At 41.1% G+C, this 27,920-nt stretch overlaps 2 protein-coding genes across 2 annotated transcripts in view; one reads left to right on the top strand and one right to left on the bottom strand.

The window, feature by feature from the left end:
- Positions 1-499: 499 nt before the first annotated feature.
- znf511 (zinc finger protein 511) lies at positions 500-15,429 on the bottom strand. Its single transcript, XM_068020355.1, has 7 exons — positions 15,406-15,429; positions 14,021-14,185; positions 11,433-11,503; positions 11,113-11,314; positions 7,854-7,978; positions 3,266-3,475; positions 500-1,714 (listed from the first exon to the last, which is right to left on the bottom strand). The coding sequence occupies exons 1-7, from the start codon at positions 15,427-15,429 to the stop codon at positions 1,645-1,647; spliced, it is 867 nt and encodes a 288-aa protein (XP_067876456.1). The 3' UTR covers positions 500-1,644.
- The window catches only part of tubgcp2 (tubulin gamma complex component 2), a 41,227-nt gene continuing 27,651 nt past the window's right edge, over positions 14,345-27,920 (top strand). The window contains exons 1-7 of the mRNA XM_068020638.1: positions 14,345-14,531; positions 17,467-17,624; positions 18,183-18,311; positions 24,033-24,209; positions 25,179-25,338; positions 27,265-27,472; positions 27,592-27,791. Coding sequence (XP_067876739.1) covers positions 17,475-17,624; positions 18,183-18,311; positions 24,033-24,209; positions 25,179-25,338; positions 27,265-27,472; positions 27,592-27,791 — 1,024 coding nt within the window. The 5' untranslated portion in view covers positions 14,345-14,531; positions 17,467-17,474. The remainder of the gene's footprint in view (positions 14,532-17,466; positions 17,625-18,182; positions 18,312-24,032; positions 24,210-25,178; positions 25,339-27,264; positions 27,473-27,591; positions 27,792-27,920) is intronic.

Genomic DNA, 27,920 nt, shown 5'->3' with positions numbered 1-27,920 from the left:
TTGTCAATGGGAGAAGGAAATCCTGGACCAGTGATGCTATTCCACCTCAGGATCATGTGACATGGATTGAAATGATGCATCCTGGGTACTGCAGTTCCACAGCAGGATGAAAACTACAACTCCCATGATGCATCTTGTTCAGACATTCTGTTTAGATGAATTGGATATCCACAGCACACAATGCTCATGAAATTTGCAATACTCAGACTAAAACATAGTTGGAATCTCCGCCCAGAGAGAAGGGCAGGCCTACGCAGGTGAAATTTCTTTCAGGAATACCTAGCCTGGATAAATTTAATGATTTTGGTGCAAATTATTTAATTCTCTGCCTTAGTGTTATAAAAATCATTTATACACTTTATATTCAGCAGGGTTAACAATTATAATCATAAGTAGAATCATAAAATAAATTAATTCAGCAACGTGCAACTCAATTGCAGCTTCTGAATTCATTGTTTTTCCTTTGGGATCTATATTTCAACCAATCAATATGATTACATTCATTATTTGAACTTTTATTAAAAGTAGTACAAGGTTTATTCTGTTACAAATCCTATGCCAGCCTGCAATATTTTATGCATTAGATGCAAGAGATTTTAATCGTATAGATATGTTAATCACTATAATTTAAAATATTGCACTCAATGCATATCATCGTGTTACATCTCAATCTGTTTGACTTCATGCACCCATTTAGGAAAAAAAAAGTGACTGGCCAAAATGTACCTTTTAAAATAACAAATACCCCAAATAATAAACAAGATTATATCAAAAGTAGTTTGACTAATTTGGTAACAAATGAAAATGTGCAAACAGCAGAAAAATGAGCAGTTTTTCTAGTTACAAAGCCCAAACTAGCAATCAAATCACTTGAAAACATTTTATGATCTTAGTTTGAGCTGCTATTTTGATTTTTCAGCTACTTGAAAATACACCTAGGCAAGTAATATCCAGAATAGAAGAAACCAATAAGGAAAAAAAAAGACTTGCATTTACATAGCGCCTTTCATGACCACTGGAAGTCTCAAAGTGCTTTACAGCCAATGGAATACTTCTGAAGTGTAGTCACTGTTGTAAAGTAGGAAATGCGGCAGCCAATTGGCACAGAGCAAGCTCCCGCAAACAGCAATGTGGTAATGACCAGATAATCTGTTTTTTGTAATGTTGATTGAGGGGCAAATATTGGCCAGGACACCAGGGAAAACTCACCTGCGTTTCTTCGAAATAGTACCGTGGGCTTTTTTGCGTCCACCTGAGAGGGCAGATAGGGTCTCGGTTTAACATCTCATTTGAAAAACTGTATAGTACAATCTAATATCAATTTTTCTATATGAAATATCCTATCCAGAAACTTGCTTGGAAATGAAGGGTCTCCAATAAGGAAACATGGAAATGCAAAGCAAAGGCTTTATTTTGGTAGTAAATATTTAATACGTATCCGTTTTCTGAACAGTACACTCCCTTAAAAAAAAACTTGCAAACACATTGGCCGATAATTGTATCCAATTGCCTCTTGGTGGCTGAGATTGTACCAACTGATCAGGAGAACTGTGACAAAATGTTCTTCCGACTTCATATTTTGAACTAATGTCTTTTTCAGTACAATGTACTAGTATCCAGTGACTAGTTAATTCACAACACAGATCACTTCTTTTTCTTTGGGTTCTTAAAGCCGCGGACTGATCCATGGCCAAAACAAATTGTTGCTGGCACCCTATAAAGAAAAAAAATAGAAAATTGAGCCATTCAGATCAGGATCAGGTTTCATCCCCAGTCTTTGCTGAGTTAGTTCATTTTAACCAAGGCAGTGGTGATGGTGTTAATTGGCCTCATGCTCCAGTCTATGAAGATGGAAAAAATAAAACTTCAGCCCAGGGTCCCACTCCCAACTGTGATGCAATCACTCTTGCTGGAAAGTGCACATTTAGATGTCAGGCAAGGGTACAATTGGCTCAGCTGTGACTTCTCCCACAGTAAAACATCTTCCAGTGCACACCGACTTGGCATAAGTAAAGAACTGTCACTTGGATGAGGTACTGGAGGGCAGAAAGCACATATGGAACTGTACTTTAGTGGCTTTGAGAGAGATGGGGAGAAATATGGGGGGGGGGGAGAAATTGAAAGTACCAAAAAAGGTAAACTAGCTCCTATTAATAGGAAATTTCATTAAATGTAAAGGGGAGAAAGTGTCAGTATTTCTACATTTTCTTTACATACAGTGCAATACATTAACTGCTACAAGGCTGTAATGCATCATTAAGTTATAACAAGCTCAAATTGTAAGAGTAAAGCTACCCAGCATCTTCAACTTGACTTTGAGATGTGCAACTGCTTTAAAACATATTTAAACTGGAGCACCCATTGAGTTCTAAATAGAGAGTCAAGATCAGGTATCATCTTCAGGTGAAGCAAAGTTAGAGGGAGGGATTGCCTGTTTCAGGCTATGCAGAGGTAATTCAGTCCCAATTTTAAAGTCATGCATTCTGTCCTTAATTTTAAATTTCCATTTTAAATTCTTATGCCCATATTTAAAATGGATACTGCCTTTGTAATCTTGTCACACAGTAATTACAACTATCTTACAGTGGTGGTGATGCAATTCTTCCACTGGCACCAGGGAGTACTTACAGTGCGACAAGTTTACATGGGCAGTTTTCATTATAAATGTGATTATAGGAGTCTACAATGGAAAAAGTTGATTTGAAGTGTGCAAAGGAGCCAATTTTCTTTGTTATAGATTGAGATGGATATCTCAGGAGGAGGAGGCTTTGTTTGTTAGCAACTATTGTGATGGTGGACAGTGGTCCACCAGTGGACAGCAGGCTCCTGGGCATAATTACAGTACCTAAACTGAAGTGAACTACACGATTCATATTACAAATGACTGCATGTCTTATTTTAATAACTGTATATTTCATGTATAGGGAAAGCAGCTTTGAATACAATTTTCATTCTTTAGTTTTCTATTTTGTTTCTGATTGCGAACTTTTATACTGCACTTGACTTTGGTTTTCTGAGTTCTGTAATTTCTGGCAATTTTTTTCCCCCAACATGATTACTAACATTAAATTTTGAATTATGAAACTAGAGTTTGAAAAAACACATACCACAAAACTGACAGTAAAACATTGTCAAATTATGTTGTCATTTCAATGATAGTTTACAATATATTTTAAATAGTGTTAAAGTGATGGCGTGTACATAATGCTACTCTTATTCTTTTGTACTTAGAAGGTAAAAGTAATAATGGTAGCAGGACAGTAACCTGTTAGAGGAGTAAGGCCTTTGTTGCACGGTAGTAGTACAAGATTTCTCTTGGCCTGACACAGATGGACTCTCAGCCTGCATTGTTTCTACTGGCGCGTGGTCCATTGATTCTGTGGATATTCTGCAAAAAAAGTCATGTGTTTCTTTTTGACAAATCGATGTTTCCACATCCATGTCGTGTGAACTCCTATCTTGATTCTTTTGATTGCTGTGGGGCAGGAAGAAAACACATTTGTTTTACTGTACTCATGTCAAAGAGTAGCAACATAAATTAAAATTACTTTCAAAATGGTCTATGATTTTAAATTTGCTTTCAGTCCTTAATTTTTAAATGAACACAAAAATACAGACAGGCTGGGACTATGGCATTTAATGCCACATGGCTGAACTGATCGGCCTGTGCTGCTTGTTTTGTGGCTGCTGCAAGGATCACTGCTCATCTTGTGACTAAAAGACTAAGTGGTTTATTTCCCTGTTTCTGGGTGCGTTGGGTCAAAATGCAGAGTGAAATGGGGTGGGGATGTTTTGCATGCCTATAAAGGAATATGTCCAATTTTTGATCCACTAATCCCCCCCCCCACCCCCCCATCTGATTGCGTGGGGTCTGGGGTTTAAGAGGACTTGTGGAACGGGGTCTTGGAAACACTGAGGATCCTTCAAGGGGTGGGTTAGATGAAGCTGGGTTATTGGATTTACGTATACTTAGCAATGGTTGGGAGCAAAGGGTGGAGAATTTTGCAGTTTAGGAGTATGCAGCAGAGAGGACTGAAGCAGAATGTGGCAGCAATGGAAAGGAACTGGGAGTCCTGAAAGACGTCGCCTAGGACAGCAGAGTGGTCCGAATTTTGTCAGCCCTGGGATAGAAGATGGGGTAAGGAGGGTATTCTAATGTTAGGGAGCAATTCAGAACTGTGAATACAGACAGTAGCTTGGCCACAACAGCATCACAAACAGTAGTGTGGCTCTCCATCTCCAAACATTGCAGCTATGGTCACAGGAATGCAGACAGTAGATGTCTGCTTACTTTGGGAAATGTATGCTTCCTGAGACACTGAGCTCAGCAGACTGAATGGGAAGTGAAGTTACTCTTGCACAAAGTCACAATAAAATAGGGCAGGAGACCTAGGTGAGCAAGGCAAACTCCAGGAAAGATGCAAAGCTTAAACTGTAGAGGGTAGGCTTCTTACAGCAACATTCATTGGACAGATTTTAAACAAGGCTGGGGCAACATCACTTTTTTGTGAATTATTTAAGTTGTTGTGCTCGTTATAAATTCTACTTTTACCTTATAGTCAACTGACTGAAATTGTTTGAGTACTATGGGGGAGATGGTGGCATAGTGGCAATGTCACTGAACTAGTAATACAGAGATAAAAACAAGAAATGCTGGAACCACTCAGCAGGTCTGGCAGCATCTGTGGAAAGAGAAGCAGAGTTAACGTTTCGGGTCAGTAACCCTTCATCGGAAGGGTCACTGACCCGAAACGTTAACTCTGCTTCTCTTTCCACAGATGCTGCCAGACCTGCTGAGTGGTTCCAGCATTTCTTGTTTTTATTTCAGATTTCCAGCATCCGCAGTATTTTGCTTTTATTTTAGTAATACAGAGACCCAGGCTAATGCCCTGGGGACACAGGTTCAAATCTCACCATGGCAGCTGGTGGAATTCAATTTCAATTAATTAGGAAAAATATGGAATTGAAAGCTAGTGTCAGTAACTATCATCGATTGTTATGAAAAACCCATCAGGTTCACTGGAGTTTTACTGCCTGTGCGGAGTTTGCAAGTTCTCCCTGTGACCGCGTGGGTTTCCGCTGGGTGCTCCGGTTTCCTCCCACAGCCAAAGACTTGCAGGTTGATAGGTAAATTGGCCATTGTAAATTGCCCCTAGTGTAGGTAGGTGGTAGGAGAATGGTGGGGACGTGGTAGGGAATATGGGATCAATGTAGGATTAGTATAAATGGGTGGTTGTTGGTCAGCACAGACTCGGTGGGCCGAAGGGCCTGTTTCAGTGCTGTATCTCTAAATAAAATTAAATTAAAATAAAATAATGCCCTTTAGGGAAGGAAATTTGCCATCTTTACCTGGTCTGGCCTACATGTGACTCCAGACCCACAGCAATGTAGTTGACTCTTAACTGCCTTCTGAAATGGCCTAGAAAGCCACTCAGTTGTCAAGGGCAATTAGGGATGGGCCTTGCCAGCGCCGCCCACATCCCATGAAAACATTAAAAAATACTTTGGTCTGTTTTGCTGCAGTTACTGATTCCTGATGAGTAGCTCTTGGAAAATTTGGCTGGTTTGGGGTCTGTTGGCAATAGGTAGTTTATTCCCTATCTGTCTACTGGCTCATAATTGGAGGATTTTTCTTATTTTACTGGTATGGCTAATTTAACAGCAGTTATTTGAGCCAATTAAGTGCAGGTATAATATGCACTTGGCTTCTACAAAACTTTCCAAGTGTGTACATTTTTCACTTACTATTGAAACACATTAGACAAGATTTTTATATCGATCTGGTAAAATTAACAGGGAAATAAAAACATTTTAATGTCTTTTTGTGAAGTTACTCAATGCTTTGTAAGTGCAAGGAAATCTTGATCAACCAGAACAAGGGACAGCTCCTGACAGGTGATGGAAACTGACATTATAAAGAGCCCACTACCAATAGCAATGAAGGATGCATTCTAAAAACATCTCAATGTATAAAATACATCTTTCTGTCTGTGACTCAATTTCTCAGAACTGAGACTCTATACCATTATGAACGCACACATTGTGAATCTTACTAGAACTATTGTTGTAAGGTAGAAAACTCAGCCTACAAAGAGAATTTTGTTAATGGGTGACATTGGGTTAATCCGGGACAAAATTAGTTGGCATTTTGAAAAGTACAGTTTAATAAATGGAAGTCAGCACAGATTTGTTAAAGGCAAATCATGTTTGACTAACTTGATCAAGTTCTTTGATGAAATATTGGAGAGGGTTGATGAGGATAGTTGATGTTGTGTATATGGACTTACAAAAGGCATTTAACAAAATACCACTTATTAGCAAAATTAAAGCCCATGGGATTAAAAGGTCAGTGGCAGCATGATTAAAGGACAGAAAGCAGAGATAACGGTGAATGGCTGTTTTTCAGACTGGGTGACAATATCCAGTAGTAGTTTCCAGGGATCAGTATTAGTACCACTGGTCCTTTTGATATATATTAATAGCCTGGATATGTGTATATCGGGAATAATTTCAAAGTCTGAAAATGATACGAAACTCAGAAATGTAAATAGCGAGGCGATCACATCAGACTTCAGGAGGACATAGATGAACTGGTGAAATGGGCAGATGAAATTTAATGTCAATAAGTGTGAATTGATACATTTTGATAGGAATAATGAGAGGCAATATGAACTAAATGGTACAATTTTAAAGCGGGTGCAGGAACTGAAAGACCTGGGGTGTATGTATACAAATCTTTAAAGGAACCAGGACAGGCTGAGAAAGCTGTTTTTATTTTTAAATGGGATCCTTGTCTTTACTAATTTTGTTGTGAGAGGAACAGAGTACAAAAGCAGGGAAGTTATGCTTTATAAAACACTGCTTTAGGCACAATTGGAGTATTGTGTTCAATTCTGGGCACCATACTTCAGAAAGGATGTCAAGGCCTTGAAGAGGGTGCCGGAGAGATTTAATAGAATGATACCAGGGATGAGAGACACTAAAGAAGCAGGAGTTGCTCTCTTTAGAGTAGAGAAGATTTGGTAGAGGTATTCAAAATAATGAATGGTTTAGATAGATTAAATAAAAAGAAACTGTTTCCAGTGGCAGAAGGATCAGTAGCTAGAGGACACAGATTTAAGGTGATTGGCAAAAGAACCAGACACGACTTGGGGAAACATTTTCTTACAAAGAGAAGAAATGCTGGAAAAACTCAACAGGTCTGGTAGCATCTGTGGAGAGAGAAGCAAAGTTAATGTTTCAGGTCAGTGACCCTTCATCATAGTTAGCTCTGCTTCTCTCTCCACAGATGCTACCAGACCTGCTGAGTTTTTCCAGCATTTCTTTGTTTTATTTCAGATTTCCAGCATCTGCAGTATTTTGCTTTTATTCTTACAAAGAGAGTTGTTGTGATCTGGAATGCACTACCTGGAATGGTGCAGGAAGCAGATTCAATAGTAACATTCAAAAGAGAATTGGATAAATACTTGAAGGGAAAAAAATTATAGGGCTTTGAGGAAAGAGGAGAGTGGGATTAATTGGATAGTTCTACCAAAGTGCCAGCACAGGCATGATGGATCAAATGGTCTCTTTCAGCACTTTATCATTCTATGATCCTATGATTTTGGTACTCTCACATATGAAGAATTAACAACTGAAATGTCTTTATTACAAGTTCATCTAGAAATAGCTTCCAACTGATTGTCCAGAAGCTAGTATGTTTTCTAAGATAATAAGACACTGAAGTAGAATTAAAGACGATGACTTTGAGAAGCATGGCTCTATTCTTTTGAGATGCAAAACACTTTTTACTTAATTTATTAACTCACCCCAGTGAGTTTAACATAAAACCCCGCAGAGAACAATTTCCTTACCGTTTAGGTTTCTTTGGTTTGTCAAATCTGAAGTCAGATGGATAACCATGAACCTTGATCAAATGTTTTTTCCGGTCACTGAAAGCCTTGAATTTTTCTGTACAACTCTCTACCAAACATAGATACTAGAAAATAAAATGAAGTATCTGAGTTACAAACATTTAGATCATGAAATTCTAAGGACCCACTGTAATGGGGTGGGATGGCAGCAATTTGGAGACAAACTTCGTACTGACCTGTGCAACATAGCATATAAATCCCAGCTTGGGGAAAGTGAGTGAATTTTACATCCACCCACTTCAAGTGGACACGTCTGTAGGAATTCCCAGACTTTCACACTAAGTCTACCCAGGACACCCACATAAAGCCCCAAAACGTTCTTCAGAAAAGGCAATCAATCTAAGAAGAATCAATGATCTTTCTGGACATGGGTATTTCCGCTCTTAATTCTGAAGATAACGGCCAGCTCCACCTTTTTGGCTCATCCTGGGCGTCCCTTCCACCATTGGATCAGCATGGCGCCACTGATACACCTTCACAGGTGTGGGGCACCTCTCCCAACTATGCTATGACCCCCTTTCTGCTGCAATTTGGGACAAGGTCAGTGTCTTCTTCAACTGACACTTGTGCAGAATCCTTCCGTTACCTGTATCACACCCTCACTTTCACTGACAAGTGGGTTATCTTCATTGTTTATTACATGTCTACTTACATTTAACAAACTGTATAAAGCATGCTTGGGTGATAGCTTTGGCTCAGTGGTAGCATACTTTCCTGAGAAACAGAAGGTCATGGGCTCACCAGAGACCTGAGCACACAATCTAGGCTGACACTTCAGTACAGTGCTAAGGGACTGCTGTACTTTAGGAGGTGCTGGGTTTTGGATGAGATGTTAATTGAGGCCCTGCCTATCCTCTCTGGTAGTCATAAAAGATTCCATGGCACTATTTGAAGAAGAGCAGGGCAAGTCCACATGTGCCATGGCCAACATATATCCTGCAACCAACATCACTGAAACAAATTATCTGGTAATTTATGTCACTGCTGTTTGTGGGTTCTTGTTACGTATAAATTGGCTACTGCATTTTCCTACAATACAAAAGCATCCATGTTTCAATAGTAGTTCATTGGCTATGAAGTGCTTTGGGATAGCCTGAGGATGTGAATGGCACTATATACAAGTTCTTCCCTACTTAAAGCAAGCCATCAAACCAAGAAAAAAAGGCACCAAATTCACATTTGAAAATCGCCAAAAAGACAATGATAAGTTAATGCAAAATGAAGGAGGAGAATTCATCAGGTAACAGCCATATTAGGAAACACTCTCTGTAAGGTACAGGACAAAAGGAAATAACATTCTCATGGGTCAGAAGAAACAAGTAACACTTGAGTAAAAATTTGTGTTTCTGGAAATTAGACAGTCCTTTTATCATAGCAGATGAAGCAAAGAGCTCCAGTTAGTAAAGCTTAGGCATGACCAACTCTCCTGACTGACACTAGAGCTGTTTTCAAGACTTTTTTCAAATTAAGAAGCATGTATTTATTTGCATACCACAAGGTTACACTATAAAGTTGGCATCAAAATGTATGGAACATTCCAAACTCGAAAGATCAAGGGACGTGACTGAATTAAATTCTCCCCCTACAGTAAGTGATAGATATACTGCTGCACACTTCATAATAGAATCGGACTCATGTTCTGTATCCAGTATTTTTTGCAAGTTGCTCAAAACTGGTTGTACAGTCAGCTAGATAGTCAAGGTCCTAATCTCAATACTCTTCTTCTTTAGCCTCCTTATCTCGAGAGACAATGGGTAAGCGCCTGGAGGTGGTCAGTGATGTGTGGAGCAGTGCCTGGAGTGGCTATAAAGGCCAATTCTAGAGTGACAGGCTCTTCCACAGGTGCTGCAGAAAAATTTGTTTGTCGGGGCTGTTACACAGTTGGCTCTCCCCTTGCGCCTCTGTCTTTTTTCCTGCCAACTGCTAAGTCTCTTCGACTCGCCACACTTTAGCCCCGCCTTTATGGCTGCCCGCCAGCTCTGGCGAACACTAGCAACTGACTCCCACGACTTGTGATCAATGTCACAGGACTTCATGTCGCGTTTGCAGACGTCTTTAAAGCGGAGACGTGGACGGCCGGTGGGTCTGATACCAGTGGCGAGCTCTCTGTACAATGTGTCTTTGGGGATCCTGCCATCTTCCATGCGGCTCACATGGCCAAGCCATCTCAAGCGCCGCTGACTCAGTAGGGTGTATAAGCTTGGGATGTTGGCCGCCTCAAGGACTTCTGTGTTGGAGATACGTTCCTGCCACCTGATGCCAAGTATTCTCCGGAGGCAACGAAGATGGAATGAATCTCAATACTAGGCCTTCAATATGGAATAAGATAAGACTGGATGTTAGACTAGTGTTCTGTAATCGGAAATATTGAGGTACACTAAGCCTTTCTAGTCGACTTAGGATACTCTTGGTCCTCATTCCTGCTCCTCTTCAAGAATTTGAGATCTGCTAAGTAGATCTGTCAAATGGTTTGTGACTCCAACTGGGTGCTGAATAGCCAGACGCATCACAAATATAAATCTCCCTAATATCCTATTCGATGGAACAAGGTACTAATAAGGGCCAGGGTTCTCTGATAGAATATTAGCCAATTAAGCTGTGAGTAACACTATGGGATCTTTAATGTCCATCACTGACAATCTTTTAACTTCATATTTGGAGGATGGTAGTTAATAAATATGGTTTCCTTGAATACTACATTGGAAAGTAGGATGTGTCGGTCCTGCTTAGGAACTTAAACCACAACCTTCCTTTCGAGAGGTGATTACAAATGCAATCACTGAGGTTGGGGAAGATTAGAAAGGTTCTTTATTCTGTGTTGTACCTCACCTAGGAGTGCTTGATTCTGATACAATTCTGTTCTCTAACACTGACATAACCTTGTCTTGATTAGCATAAATCTGGATTGCTGATGTATCTTGGAGCAAAAAGTGTTGGCCTTCATTCCCTCCAACTCAACAGCTGCATTGTACCCTGAGTTTGCTGTACCCAAATAGTTGCTCTTAAAACTGTACATCATCACTGTATTGCATTAATAGAAGTTAATGAGACTCCTGGATTATCCAGCCACTGTACACAGATACGTGTTCTTGGATCTGCATGGAGTTCAGACAGCCCTGTTCTCTAAATCAGCCATAAATACACAGATTTAACACAGACCAGTGAACAATGCAAGAATTAGAGTTTCATAGTCACTTACCATGTTCTGTTTTGCTGCCAGAATTTGGAAAAGTGAGTCGTGCCATTCCAGGATGTGAATATCTAGCAGATGACTGGAGGGGAAAGAGCGCTTGCAGGAGGAGCAGACGTTGCGGTGGAATGTGTTATAATGATGTTCATAGTTTTCGAGGGTATCAAACAGTTGACTGCAACCTGCTATATGGCAACAGAATTCAGAAACCCTAGATTAAGGAACAAATGAATATACACAAGTTAGTGCTTCAGGAAAAAAAAAGGAAATTATTTAATTCAATATAGTTAGAAAAGGAGCAATCCTGAAAAGCAAACAGATATATTTACTTGGGTCTTTCCACTTCTCCCACACTTGTTATGGCATTTCGCAGATATAAATGTCTATGGATATCACCATCCTGAAATAAAATTTAAAAAAAGTGAAATTATTTTCTGTAAACCATTGGCTTGATAATTGCAGATTTTCATAGTCACAAGTTAATCAGTTACTCACAAAGTTTTATCCTTCACTGGTATAAACCTCCTTGTGGTGGAGGGTGAGCATGGTTGACATCCTTCCATCTACGAAAGATGATGGAAATGTAGTCATGGGACAAGGTGTTGCATCTCCACCTCTGATCACAGTAAATAACACCCCACTGGAAGTGGTTAGCAAATTCTGCTACCTTGGGTCCACGGTGACAGACAATCTGTCCCTTGATTCGGAAGTTGAGCAACAGTATATCTAATTGGCTAATTTAACCAATGTCAAGAGGTGTGCCCATAAACCTAGTCAAAGGAGCTACTGGGTGAGACTGTGGACCCCAGGTGGCGATAATGTCATTAGAAGACAATGAAACCATCAACTCTGCTACGTTAACAGCATCCACTGAAACCTATTGCTATATCTGAGTGGCCTCGGACATAGTTCCCATAGACTGGCTGCCAGCGGATCAGCCTACAAGGGAACCCAGTAGTAACACTTCTTCCTTTACTGTATGCTTACATACTGTCAAAGAATATAGTTTACTTCCTTGATCAACCAAGAACATCCAACAGTGACACTAGAAGTAACAATCGGCTATTGGTGTCCATGAGATTTAGTTACATTTTAGTGAGGCAAATTTCAACTCCACTTATTTCTAAGGTCAACTGGTTCAAAGGATAAGGAAACATATTTGGTGCAATGTTACAATCCCCGCAGCTCACTATCTAGGCACCAATTTGACATCTGCACAAACTGGTTGGTTTACTCGCTCTTGATTTCATGATCCAGAAACAATACCCAGCATGGAGTTATTGCAGTACCTATTACTTTGTAGAGAATTTAACAAAGTACAGAATCCTAGCCTTAACAGGTTGGCCTGTTTTGTTATCTGCAGAATTGGATGCATAATTTTATCAGAAGGCATTAGCTCAACATAAATTGTCTTTGTATTTAAAAAGCTATAGAGATAGGTCAGGGTAGCATGCTTGATTCCATTCTTTTTCTTATCACCATCAATAGCTTTGAGTATATAACCTGCCCGTTCGCCTGTATTCTGAATCTTTCCATGGTTGCAACGATTCAACTCCTTGGCTCCTTCACCATATCTAATCTATCCGAGAGCAAATTACCTGCAAAAGCCTAAAGAAAGCTCAGTAGACTTCTCACTGTCAGCAGCTTAAATGTGCTATAAAACCCTTAGCTGCCACTAATGGGAAAATTATGGAACTTGTTCAGCGGGACTGAAGATGATCCAGCAAAAATCTTTGAAGTGTTTGCAATGTAGCCAGAGAGCTCCCCTGGTGTCCTGGCCAATGTTTATTCCTCAATTAACATGACTGAGACAGATTATCTGGATATCATCATTTTGCTGTTTGCAGGAGCTTGCTGTGCCCAAATTGGCTGCCATATTTCCTGGATTATAACAGTTACTACACGAGAAAGTATTTCATTGGCTGTAAAACACTTTGCGATGTCCTGAGGTTGTGAAAGGCACTGTGGCATCAAGGAGCCCTAGCACAACTGAAGGCAATGGGAATCAAGGGGAGAACTCTCTGCTGGTTGGAGTCATACCTAGTACAAGAGAAGACAGTTGTAGTTGTTGGAGGTCAAACATCTCAGCACCAGGACATCACTGCAGGAGTTCCTCAGGGTAGTGTCCTAGGCCTAACCATCTTCAGCTGCTTCATCAATGACCTTCCCTCCATCACAAGGTCAGAAGTGGGGATGCTCGTTGATAATTGCAGTCTTCCATCAAATACCATTCACAGCTCCTCAGATACTGAAGCAGCTCATGTCCACATGCAACAAGACCTGAACAACATTCAGGCTTGGGCTGATAAACGGTAAATAACATTCACACCACACAGGTGCCAAGCAATGAGCATCTCCAACAACAGATAATCTAACCATCTCCCTTTCACATTCAATGGCTTACCATCACTGAGACCACCAACAACATTCTGGGGGCGGGCGGGGGTTACCATTAACCAGAAACTTAACTGGACGAGCCATATAAATACTGAGGCTATAAGAGCATGTCAGAGGCTGGGAATTCTGCAGCGAGTAACTCACCTCCTAACTCCTTTCCACCATCTACAAGGCACAAGTCAAGAGTGTGATGGAATACTCTCCACTTGCCTGGATGGGTGCAACTCCAACAACATTAAAGAAGCTCAACATCATCCACGACGAAGCAGCTCACATCCCATGACCGTATAAAAAAAGGAAAAACAGAGCCAATTTTGTGCACAGCAAGATCCCACAAACAGCAATGATAGAATGTGCTGATCATCTATTTTATTGATGTCGGTTGAGGAATAAATATTGACCGGGACACCAGAGACGAAGTGCTCCCTGTTCTGACTGGAAATGGTGCTATGGGTTAATTCAGATTCAACAGGGGTGTCCGTTTAATGTCTCACCCGGTCCAAGAACAACCACCACCTACTTCGAAGAATTCGTCCTCTTTCTGCAGGAAGATCCTTTTGGAACTAAAGGTAAAAGGTGACGGCGGCAACTCCGACTGCCCAGCCGCCCCGTACCCTCCATCCTCCTCACCCGCCAACTCCAACTCCAGTCCCGGGGCTTCGGCCCAGGCCCCGCGCTTCCCCGCCTACCGTCTCTAATGCGCCTGCGCTCCAACCGTCAACCGGCCCGAGAGCGCCTGCGCGCTTACCGTAATCCGGTCCGACTGCGCCTGCGCTCCGTCAACCGGCCAGTGGTCCCGAATGCGCCTGCGCTCCAACGTCAACCAGTCAGTGGGTCCGAGTGCGCCTGCGCTCTAGCCATCGCTCTCGCTGGATCCTAACGCCCGCCAGAATCACGCCCACTTGACTGCTTTTTTTTTGTCTAAAAGCAAGGCGGAACGGAGTGGCGGTGCCTTGGCTTTTCTGAGGGAAGCAACGGCGCGGTGGTACCGCTGCGTAGGGTTTGTTTGGTGTGAGGGCAGCGGCAAAGAGGTGAGGGCCAGGGGCTGGAGTGAGAGCGGGAACAGACGGCGGGGCCGGGCCTCTTTGGCTCTTTGAAACAGAGCGCGGGTTCCCGCCAGCTGCTCGGCTGTTTGTTTCTGTCAATAACCCGGCCGGCGGGTGATTGGAGCCCCGAGGGGTGGGTGGTGAGGCCGCATTTGCACCGCTGCCACCGACCATCAGCCCGAGGCTGGCAGTATGTCCCGGCTGCCGAGGTTGCACCGGCCTGTGGAGATGTGAGACGCCCCCCAGTCCGGGAGGCCAGCTTTCAGCCCGCCCACCACAATGCAGCCTACAATAAACCGAGGGGGCGCTGAGTCTGTCTTGTGTGGGCTGGGGGCAGTGTGAGAGGGTTCACAGTAACAAACAGGTCACACCGCAGGGCAGGGGATGGAGGGTCAGCTGATCCCATTCGGTTTTGTTTTAAACTGGCTCAACTCTCTTGTATTTCAGTAAGTTGTATTGCTCCTAACCACTGTTTTGAAGCAGAGTTTGAACAGTTATCCCGTCCATTAGCTTTCCCTCAATGCACCTAATGTACTTCTGATTTTATACATTAAGATAAATCTGCAAGGCTTCATCCCAATGCTGCACCATTTGGGATATTGCAACATTTGTGAACCCACCTCTTCCAGGTTCCTTATTTTTTAAAATCTTGTTTCAAATCCCACCCCCTCTTTAAAAACCTCCCCCAGCCCTATAAGCCTTCAAGATCTCTGTGCTCTGCCAATTCTAGCACCTTGCACATCCTGATTTTAATTGTTGTGCTTTCAGCTGCCTTGGCCATAATCTGTAGAATTCCCTCACTAAACCCCTCTGCCTCTCATCTCCTCTCATCTCCTTTCAGATGCTCCTTAAAACCTACCTCTTTGACCAGGCTTTTGGCCATCTGTTTGGATCCTTTTGACTTGATCAAAAATATTGATTGATTACACTCTTGTTAAGTGCCTTGGGATATTTTACTATAGTAAAGGTGCTATGTAAATACAAGTTATTCCCTTATCACAGCCAGTGCAACTTCAGCAGAGTTGTGCTGTACAAGTTATATCCGTGCAGTGCAACAGATTGCTTTTCATTCCATACTGTTAGCAGATGCAAATACTAAAATGATTTTAAAAGAGGCACAATAGTTACCTAATTGGTTTATTTATCAACAGATTGATGTGATGCAGAGTGTACTGATGTCATAAAATTGTGAAGAAATTTAAACAAGGGTTTATGCCCTGAAAGTTTCTGTTAATACAACACGTCTCATCATTGAGTTTGAGACAATATGCACTCCCAGTAACTGAGAGAGAGAGAGAAGGATAGATGAAATCAGATAACTGGAATGAGAATGGGTGACTGGGGAGCCAAAAGTGAGAGAGAAGACAATGAGGAATGTGAAGAAGGAATGCAAAACACAGGACAGAAAGGGTAGAAATTAATAAACCAGATATTGAGGGAAGGGGGCACAAAATTATCTTCCTAGTATTTGAATAAACACCATCTCTCTGGTAAAACTTTTTTCCCTGTTGTCACCAGTGCCATTGAGGTCAGTTTATAACATTTTGTATTACAGTGCTGTATGCACACTCACCGAGACCAACACTGCATGAGACACATGTAATTAATGAATGCTGTTAACTTATACAGATCCATGGTGTATTAATTTTCAAGCCTATTTTATAAATGCCATATACAAGGCTACAGGCCAAGTGCTGGAAAATGGGATTAGAATAGATAGGTGCTTGATGGCCAGCCCAGACACGATGGGCCGAAGGGCCTTTTTCTGTGCTGTATAACTCTATGACTCTATTTGTATAAGCTGTGCTGCAATTCATGGATTTTTAAATATTAATTTCCAAACAAGATTTTAAAAAGTTTTTTGTGACTCAATGTATCTCGCTGCAGCTTAGTTTAATTAATTATATCATAAACAGAATATATTTCTAGACAGAGGTGTCTATCTTTCAATTCCATTCCTGAATGTGTCTTACGAAATTCAAACATCAGTGATTACAGTAGTTGTAAACTATGCATAAGTTAGTGATTCAGAGATTTTCTTTCCACTGCTCCTAAAATATAGACTGTTGAAGCTGTTCATTTTGTGGTTCCAGGATAAAAAATGTTTCACTGAAAAGTTAGGAAAAGCTCCATTTCCCTACAAAGTGCTAATGATTTTAAGCTGTTATTTGCATGTGGAGAATTGCCATCTATAATTGCTAAATTTGTAGTTAACTATATACCTAATGAATAATATAGTGGGAATTGGGATGTTTAGTTTCAACTCAGTGAATGTTTTCTATATATCACAGTTAGCAACAATATGCTCCCCACAATTGTCACAGGTAATTTGGTTCCATAGTGTTGTGGAAAGTTAGCCTTGGGATGCATTAGAAAATTGTCCCTTAACCATTCTGTTTTGATTTTATGTTCGCATACAAATTTTGTGCAGATTATAGGTGAGAACTTTCAACCTGTTCATGTATCGTAGGGATTAGGAGTAGTTTAGTAACATGTTGTAGATGTAAATCTAAGAAATGGTTCCCCGAAACTGTTCACTTTACACCTGTGATTCTTACCTGAAAATTCGTGACTTATTTAAACCCTTTCAGTGTTGCCTATTCTCAAATAACCTACAGAAATTTGAAGCATTTTTATTTAATGAGTTAAAGGAGAACGCTAGCCTATATTTGAAATGACATCTTTAAGTACAGAATTTGGAACACAGCAATTTGTTTCCATCTTTTGTCACAACTGCCACCTCCCTAGTTTTGATGTCTTTGTTTTAAACATGTTTCTTGGGGCAATGAAAATTGGCCTCGTAGATTACTTGACTGTGAAATACTGTACTGCGATATATTGAAGGGTACAGTTATGTTATGTAATTATTTGAAGTTTTCAGTAGACTTTTTCAGCATGCTTACGTTTCTTGTTAACACAGGAAAAATCATGAGTGAATTCCGAATCCATCATGATGTCAATGAGCTGCTCAGTTTGCTTCGAGTTCGTGGTGGAGATGGAGCTGAAGTGTACATTGATCTCCTTCAAAAAAATAGAACTCCATATGTCACAACTACTGTATCTTCTCACAGTGCAAAGGTAACAATGTGTCCAACATAGATCCATGAACTAGCTGCTTCACTTTCTAGTAACTGAAATTCCTGTATTTAAAATATATTTTTATTGTCATGATCTGGAATGCACTGCCTGAAAGGGTGGTGGAAGCAGATTCAATAACTACTTTCAAATGGAAATTGGATAAATATTTGAAGGGTAAAAATTTTCAGGGCTTTGGGGAAAGGACAGGGGAATCAAACTAATTGGATAACTTTCAAAGAGCCAGCACAGGCATGATGGGCTGAATGGCCTCCTCTTGTGCTGTATGATTCTAAGAGGGGGATAAAGTTGAATTTCAGGTTTGAACACCTAAGGACACTGCTACTGAGTGGAATTTAGGGAGTTGCTGAATAGTTGCTGGGGATTTCCTGTGGGGTGGTGTGTGAAAGGAGAAATTGCATATGGGTTTTCAGCTGGCTGACTTTGACAACCATGTTTATGATTGACTAAGGGTTGTGGCCCGGGACAAGGCTGCAGGGCTGATTGAGGGAAGGGAACAGAGAACACTGCGTAAAAGCAAATGCATTTTTTTTATTTCAGGTAAAAATAGCTGAGTTTTCAAGAACTCCAGAGGAATTTCTTAGGAAATACGATGAGCTAAAATCGATAAATGTTCGGAATGTGGATCCATTGGTTTACCTGTTATCAAAACTTACCGAAGATAAAGAGGTAATGAGTTTTTAGATATATTTTCAGTGTTTCTGAGCGTTTTGATGTGATTTTCTATAAACTTGACACCTTTTTATATCATGGGTACCCGCTTGCTAGCATTACAATTATTGAAGTGGTTATTGGAATCTTTTGATAAACATACCCTTGGCATTGCTCAGGGGTTCAGAATCCAGTTGTGATGTGTAACATGGTTGCATTCCTCGCTGTGCAGTGGAGCACAGTGGGAAAAGAGCTCGGGTTTTCCTTCAGGTACCTGCTAACTTCAAAACAAATTGATAATGCACCAGGGCATTCAGTTCAACACAATCTGTTAGTTATTACCAAAGTGCGCCAAAAGATTCCCCCTTCCTTCCCAGGTAATGTTCATGTTGGTTCGACTAAACATGCCTGCTAGTTCACAAATCTGTTTGAGTGTTGGTGACACAGTGAACTGTGGTGACAGGTGTTCTGGCATTTTTCTTTCACATGACTTCTGATCAGAAGGCTGTATCTGGGTGAAAATTCATAAACTTAGGAACAAATCTCTCTTTTTTTTGACATTGCAAATTCCAGCAGCCTGGTTACAGTAACACAGCCAACAAAGAAAATCCAGTTCTTCTTGAATTAATTTAATCATAGGTGGATTTGCCAAAAATATATGGCAATTTGCATTTATTTTCTTGCGGTTTGTGGCATCGACATATGGCTCCCTGTGACTCACCCATTTTACAGATGGTGCTCGTGTAGCTTTTGTGGCACGGTGTCAGCACTGTTACCCATACTTGTCAAAGTGAGGCTGGTGACTTGCGTCAATTGGACTTGACTGCACTTTTCATCAGTCAGAAGTGATGGACATTTTTATGTCACTCGAGTAAATTAAATTCCATGTTTCCACTTCTTTCAATAAAACAAGCGACAGCTGTTGTAGAACTAAAGCAAATCAGGACACCTATAAATGAAAATTCCTTTGAATTTTGACACAAAAAATCCAATATTCTAATTTTCAACCTTTTATCATACTTGTCTCAACTGCAATTCCGATTAATTTCATCATCTTTCTCTATCCAACCTCTTACATTTCCCTCACTGAACACTGGGATCTCTGCCTCATTGTTTCCTCTGCAAAATTCTTGTCCCCTCCTGCAAATCCTCTCAGATCCCCAACTGTAAAGTCCTTTAGACATTTTACTGTGTTAAAGGCGCTATATAAATATATAAGTCACTATATTGATGTAGACAAACAAGATTAAATTTATAATAAAAGCAAAATACTGCGGATGCTGGAAATTTGAAATAAAAACAAGAAATGCTGGAACCACAGCAGGTCTGGCAGCATCTGTGGAAAGAGAAGCAGAGTTAACATTTCGGGTCAGTGACTCTTCTTCGGAACTGGCAAATATTAGAAATGTCACAGGTTATAAGCAAGTGAGGTGGGGGTGGGGCAAGAGATAACAAAGGAGAAGGTGTAGATTGGGCAAGGCCACATAGCTGACCAAAAGGTCATGGAGCAAAGGCAAACAATATGTTAATGGTGTGTTGAAAGACAAAGCATTAGTACAGATAAGGTGTTAACGGACTGAATATTGAACAGCAGCAAGTGCAAACATGAAAAAAAAACAGTGGGTAAGCCAACTGAACAAACTGAATACAATATACTGTATTCGCTGCTCACAATGTGGTCTCCTCTACATTGGGGAGACCAAGCGCAGACTGGGTGACCGCTTTGCGGAACACCTCCGCTCAGTCTGCAAGCAGGACCCTGAGCTTCCGGTTGCTTGCCATTTCAACACTCCCCCCTGCTCTCATGCTCACATCTCTGTCCTGGGATTGCTGCAGTGTTCCAGTGAACATCAACGCAAGCTCGAAGAACAGCATCTCATCTACCGATTAGGCACACTACAGCCTGCCGGACTGAACATTGAGTTCACTAATTTCAGAGCATGACAGCCCCCCATTTTACTTTCATTTTTAGTTATTCTTTTTTCCATTTTTTACAATCTTTTTTTTTTGCATTTATTTCATTTCATCTTAGTTTGTTCAGTTTGCTTACCCACTGTTTTTCATGTTTGCACTTGCTGCTGTTCAATATTCAGTCCGTTAACACCTTATCTGTACTAATGCTTTGTCTTTCAACACACCATTAACATATTGTTTGCCTTTGCTCCATGACCTTTTGGTCAGCTATGTGGCCTTGCCCGATCTACACCTTCTCCTTTGTTATCTCTTGCCCCACCCCCACCTCACTTGCTTATAACCTGTGACTTTTCTAATATTTGCCAGTTCCGAAGAAGGGTCACTGAGCCGAAATGTTAACTCTGCTTCTCTTTCCACGGATGCTGCCAGACCTGCTGAGTGGTTCCAGCATTTCTTGAAGATTAAATTTATACTACCTGATACACTGGTAGATTGTTGTGACATTGTTAGTTTGCTGAGGGTAGAATTTCATTTTGGAAAGTCTAATTGAATTTGAGTCTATCTCCAGAAAGTATTTTGCCTTGGCAAAATGCAAATAGAAATTTGTAGAACTCATGGGCGGAATTTGATAATAAAGTATGTAAATGCAAACTTTGTGGATCAATGCTGCATAATTTAAAGCAAAGAAAGTGGTGCCCATACAGTTTGTTTCCCTAGGTGCAAATCATGGGCATTGTCAATGCAACACCCAAGCTGTTGTGTGCAGGTCATTTAAAACAAATTTTGGGATGACAATGTTGCACTGAAATCTCCTATGAAGAAAATCTGTTTTTACTGCAATCTATCGAAGTTACTTAACTGGGCAGATTTCTTTCTACCCTGTTGCTGTTTTTGACAGTTATTTGCACATATCCATAAATAACACACTTTTTCAGAGTATTGAAATGGTGAGGGGTTGGGGGAGAAATTTTTAGTAAAAATTGATAGAAATTTCAGCAATTCAGTTTCATAAAGATGTTGAAGAGCATGTTTTCTTGTATGGCCTGTTGATTAACAATTATAGCCAGGAAATTGAAACATAGAAAATAGGAGCAGGGGTAGGCCCTTCGAGCCTGCTCCGCCATTCATTATGATCATGGCTGATCATCCAACTCCGTAACCTGTTCCCGCTTTCGCCCCATACCCTTTGATCCTTTTAGACCCAAGAGCGATATCTAACTCCTTCTTGAAAACATACAATGTTTTGGCCTCAACTGCTTTCTGTGGTAGTGAATTCCACAGGCTCACCACACTCTGGGTGAAGAAATTTCTCCTCATCTCAGTCCTGAAAGGTTTGCCCCGTATCCTTAGACTATGACCCCTGGTTCTGGACTCCCCCACCATCGGGAACATCCTTCCTGCATCTACCCTGTCAAGTCCTGTTAGAATTTTATAGGTTTTTATGAGGTCCCCCCTCACTCTTCTGAACTCGAGCGAATATAATCGTAAACGATTCAATCTCTCCTCATATGTCAGTCCCACCATCCCAGGAATCAGTCTTGGAAACCTTCACTGCACTCCCTCTATAGCAAGAACATCCTTCCTCAGATAAGGAGACCAAAACTGCACACAATATTCCAAGTGTGGCCTCACCAAGGCCCTGTATAATTGCAGAAAGACATCCCTGCTCCTGTACTCAAATCCTCTCGCTATGAAGACCAACATACCATTTGCCTTTTTACCACCTGTTGCGCCTGCATGCTTACCTTCAGCGACTGGTGTACAAGAACACCCAGGTCTCGCTGCATATTCCCCTCCCTGTTCATAGCCGTTCAGAGAATAATCTGCCTTCCTGTTTTTGCTACCAAAGTGGATAACCTCACATTTATCCACATTATGCTGCATCTGCCATGCATTAGCCCACTCACTCAACTTGTCCAAATCAGCCTAAAGCCTCTCTGCATCCTCCACACAACTCACCCTGCCACCCAGTTTTCTGTCATCTGCAAATTTGGAGATATTACATTTAGTTCCCTCATCTAAATCATTAATATATATTGTGAGTAGCTGGGGTCCTAGCACCGATCCCTGCGGTACCCCACTAGTCACTGCCTGCCATTCGGAAAAAGACCCGTTTATTCCTACTCTTTGTTTCCTGTCTGCCAACCAATTTTCTATCCATCGCAATACACTACCCCCAATCCCATGCGCTTTAATTTTACATGCTAATCTCTTATGTGGGACTTTGTTGAAAGCCTTCTGAAAGTCCAAATAAACCACATCCACTGGCTCCCCCTCATCAACTCTACTGGTTACATCTTCGAAGAATTCTAGTAGATTTGTCAAACATGATTTCCCTTTCGTAAATCCATGCTGACTCTGCCCAGTTCTATCACTGTTCTCTAAGTACTCTGCTATAAAATCTTTGATAATGGACTCTAGAATTTTCCCCACTGCTGACATCAGGCTGACTGGTCTATAATTCCATGCTTTCTCTCTACCTCCCTTTTTAAATAGTGGGGTTACATTAGCTACCCTCCAATCTGTAGGAACTGTTCCAGAGTCTATAGAATCTTGCAAGAAGACCACCAAGGCATCCACTATTTCTAGGGCCTCTTCCTTATGTACTCTGGGATGCATACCATCAGGCCCTGGGGATTTATCGGCCTTCAATCCCATCAATTTCCCCAACACCATTTCTCTACTAATATTGATTTCCTTCAGTTCCTCTCACTAAGCCCTGTGTTCGCCAACATTTCTGGTATGATATTTGCGTTCTCCTTTGTGAAGACAGAACCAAAGTATGCATTTAGTTGGTCAGCCATTTCTTTGTTCCCCATAATAAATTCCCCTGTTTCTGACTGTAAGGGACCTACATTTGTCTTCAGTCTTTTTCTCTTCACATACCTATAGAAGCTTTACAGTCAGTTTTTACGTTCCCCGCAAGCTTGCTCTTGTACTCTATTTTCCCCTTCTTAATCAATCCCTTGGTCCTCCTTTGCTGAATTCTAAACTGCTCCCAATCCCCAGGTCTGTTGTTTTTCCTGGCAAATTTATATGCCTCTTCCTTGGATCTAATGGTATCTCTAATTTCCCTTGTAAGCCATGGTTTGGCTATCTTTCCTGTTTTACTTTTGCGCCAGACAGGGATAAACAATTGTTGCAGTTCATCCATGCGCTCTTAAAATGTTTGCCATTGCCTATCCACCGTCATCCCTTTAAGTAACGTTTCCCAATCCATCATAGCCAACTCGCGCCTCATACCTTCGTAATTTCCTTTACTAAGATTCAGGACCCTAGTCTCAGAATCAACTACGTCACTCTCTATCTTGATGAAGAATTCTATCATAGTATGTTCACTCATCCCCAAGGGGTCTCGCACCACTACATTGTCAATTATTCCTCTCTCATTACACAATACCCAGTCTAAGAAGGCCTGTTCTCTAGTTGGTTCCTCAACGTATTGGTCCAGAAAACCATCCCGTATACACACCAAGAATTCCTCCTCTACGGTATTATGACTAATTTGATTTGCCCCATCAATATGCAGATTAAAGTCACCCATAATTACAGATGTTCCTTTATCGCATGCATCTCTAATTTCCTGTTTAATGCCATTCCCAACATCACCACTACAGTTTGGGGGTCTATATACAACCCCCGCTAACACTTTTTGCCCCTTAGTGTTTCTCAGCTCTACCCATACAGATTCCACATTGTCAGATGTTGAAGAGCATGTTTTCTTGTATGGCCTGTTGATTAACAATTATAGCCAGGAAATTGAGAGTTGTAAGCATTTTCAATGCTGTGAGCTTAAAAGAAGATTTATTTTCCATTTTATTGCAGACACTGCAGTACTTGCAGCAGAATGCTAAGGACAGAGCAGAACATTCATCCAATGTCTTAGCTAGCAGTAGTGCCACATTCAGCGTCCCAACAACTACTGCTAAGCTCTCCATACAGGAACTTGAAGAACTCCGAAAACAGCTCGGCAGTGTTACTACAGCCTCAAGTTCACAACAGGTAAAGAGATTGAACATCAATTCTTTATTTAATGAATCTTGTACATCTATAGGATCCTTCATACCTCTAATACAGATGAGTAACAAACTAGCACATTGAGATGTGATGAGTGTGTAATAGTTTTGTGAATATGTAAGTTTATTCAATCCACTATTTGTCATAGTTTTTTTAGTTATTTGTTGATGGGATGTGAGCTCCTTTCACTGTGGATTGGAGAGTACTGGCAGTGCAGAACATTTCATGGCAAAGCATGCTGGATCACTAATAGCTTATGCAGGATATTTTTCTCTAATGTAAACAAACACTCGTCTATTCAGCTTAATTAAATTGAGCAAATTCTGTGTTTTAAGGAACTAATTTTCCATTTTGCATTAAATGAGTTCATTAATTCAAGTTGTTAAATGATTTAAAATTTTCTAGTGCAAAAGCTGACTATTACACTCCACCCCCACCTCCGTTTGCTCCCCTCCTTTACCAAAGGTGCTGACTCGCAGTTCCATGAAGGCAAGTGGCTCTCTGGTATTTTGTCCAAGTAGCTGTTCCTCAGGTGAGCCTGGATGTGTCAGCAGTTTATTTACTGTGGATGGCATCACAGCCAAGCCTCTAATCCTGCCCTCACCTCAATGTCCGCACATATGTAGTTTCCAAGAGATTATTGCAATCAGGAGTGGAAACATTGGTTAATAAACGGCTTTTTTAGAGATTTTCAAATGCTTTGGAGAGAGATGAAAGTTGTTACCTATGACTAATGAAGTAAAACAAATCCCCTCTATTATTACAGAAGTCCCCCAAAAAACTGAACATAAAATACTTTAGAATTGCTTTTATATGCTGAAGAATCAAATATTTAATAGGTAACTAAAAATATTGCTTAATACAATGTGAAGAAGGAGTTTTGTTGTCTCATTTGTTGAGTATCCTCTGTAATAATTTAATTTATCTGGTTATAGAGTTGTGCTTAATTTCTAGCCGCTTGAAGTAGTCCGAAAGCTCCTTCGTGACAAGCATAGCAAGAGAAATCCAGGGCTAATTATCCCACATTTCCCTCCATGGGTGTATGAAAGGCCAGCTCTTCAGGGGGACTTTATAAACAGCTCCAGTCCAATCACTGAGACTGTAGTTTCTATAGGTATGTTGAATGTAAATTGCTTTTTTTTTTACTATTGTGAGTCTGATTCAGCACTGAATTGAGAATTTGAAACTAGAAGTGCTATTTTATTAGATATTGTCTGTATTCTTGGATTATTACTTACTAAGTTTATTTAACTTACATCAAAACATTATAGAAAAAAAAACATTCTTTGTAAAATGTCGTACTGAAACAGTTTGTGTATTCTTACTTCATTACCTTGAATTCCACCAACTGTCAATACTTCATTGTAATAAAGTTCTAAATGCTATCTTCAAACATGACTCAAATGTGGAAGGACATGTACCATTGGGTTTTCTTAACGGTTCAAGAAGACTTAGTATAAAATTTTCACATCTGCGCCTGCTTTACTGAAATCCTGCAACAATACCAGGTTGCAAAAGAAATCCCTCGGTATATTTGTTTCCTGCAGCAATAATGATAGAATTGACAATTCTCTGGTTTAGGTGTTATTATCCATTGACTGCACATAGTGCTTCGGGTGGAGTGTCACAACAACCTGGGTGATTTGAGGGTAGTAATCCCATTTTGGGGATTATGATATGAGGCAGTGTATATTTTGTGTTTTATGTCATTCAAAGTCTTGAAGCACTGTCTCACATTTAGTTCTATGTATGATTTAGGGTGTAGGCATAATTTATTTTTGTATATGAAGATTTTTTTCAGTGTGTTATTTGTAGAGACACTAAACTATTTGTTTTGCTATTAAGATTAAAAAGGATTATTGTAGGCTATGTAAGGATGTGCTCTGTTCATTGATAATACATTACCCAATTTCCTTGGGATGCCAGCTCCAGATTAAAACATACACAACCCAAGCAAAGCTCTAATGTGCTGAACCAATTTCCCATTTATTGGGCTGAATTTTATGCTGCCCCACCGGGTCGGATGATGGTGTGGGGGCAGCGTAAAATTGAGCGGAAGGCTCCGGGAGGCCTACTCGCCCCGCTTCCGGTGAACTTTACGGCGGTCAGGCGGGGGGAGGAAACGGCCACTCTAGGCCTTTAAGGGCCCTTGCCCACGTCCACGGGTATTTTACCCGTGGTAAGCGGGCGTACTGGGGGCGTGAAAGGCCGCCCAGCGAAAGCTGCCGGCCTTTCTGCGCCCTGGGGGGGTGGTGAGGCCATGGCAGTTGGGCACAGGGTGCCCGATTGAGGGCCGCCCCTGCCTCCCAACCCACCCCCGGGACCCAAGACGCCCCCTCCCCCCAAACGACCACCCTAGCCTCACCAAGGCACAACCGATCCCCCTGGTGAGGCATGCCCAACTTACCCACTCTCTCGGGTCCATGGCATCGGCTGGGCTGCAGTCCCAGCAGTGGCCACAGCTCCCCGTGGCGCTGCTGGGACTAAGAGCCGTCGGTCCGCTGATTGGCCAGCAGCTGACTGAGGCGGGACCTCCTCCCGCAGGTGGGTGGAAGCCCTGCTTCGGGACAGTTAAAGCCCGGGGATCCGTAAAATACGGGACAGATCCCCAGGCTAGGCAGAAGCGGGTTCACCACCGACACAAAAGTCGGTGGTGAATCCCTGTCTGCTTAGGGTAAAATCCAGCCCATTGTGTCTAGTTGAAATCTCTGACCAAGCAGGACATATTCCTAAATTGTCTTTTTGCAATATCTTGCTGACTAAATATTAAAAAAATCTGTTTCTAAATTTCACTGGTACAGGGTATATGCTATTTTAGAAATCCGGGTCCCTTTCATACTATATGTTTTTAATGTTTTTTGCTTTTGAGATTGAAAGAGTTTTCTGAATGGTTTTGCTAAGGTGCAGTCATGCAGATTAACTGTTTTACGATGCAATTTGTAGAAAATTATGATAAAGAATCTTTCAGAGTAAACGAGTTGTGACTATCAAAACAGCTGCATTACATCTGTTTCAATATCAAACCTCTGCTCTCCATTAGGAACTGTAGCACTTGCCGCACAAGAGCAAATGATAGTTGAAGACTTGCTGTACGTTTTGATTGGAGTAGATGGGAAATACATCACAGCCCAACCATTGATGGGAAGACAGAGTCGATCCTTTGCAGTTGACCCCACATTGGACATGTCTGTTAAAGAACTTGTAAATAGGATCCTTCCAATAGCAGCAAGCTACTCGTCTGTCACCAGGTAGGCAACCTCGAGGTGCTGGAGACCTGATATTTACATGGCTTCTTTTTGCACAAGAAATAAGAGTCTGTAAGTATTTGGTTTGAGCTTTGATAAGTCTGCTTTGTGTGTCCACTCAGATTCATTGACGATAAGTCCTCCTTTGAGCATGGTCAGGTAAACCACGCTTTAGCTGCAGCAATGCGGACACTCGTGAAGGAGTACATGATCCTCGTGACACAACTGGAACACTTACAGAGACAAGGGCTGCTCTCATTACAGAAACTTTGGTTTTATGTTCAACCAACCATTAGAACAATGGAGATTTTGGCTTCAATAGGTATCGTTTTGTCTGTCTGTGTTTCGAAATTCATTTAACTTGTATGTAAAGATAAGATTCAAAAATCTGAAGTAATATAAGGGCAAAGTTCACCCATGCAAATTAGCCTGTTTCTAAAAAAAATAAATC

This window comes from Heterodontus francisci, chromosome 42 (assembly GCF_036365525.1).
Source record: "Heterodontus francisci isolate sHetFra1 chromosome 42, sHetFra1.hap1, whole genome shotgun sequence".
Lineage (NCBI taxonomy): Eukaryota > Metazoa > Chordata > Chondrichthyes > Heterodontiformes > Heterodontidae > Heterodontus > Heterodontus francisci.
Note: the sequence above shows the minus strand (reverse complement) of the source record. Positions and strands in the feature narration are given on the sequence as shown.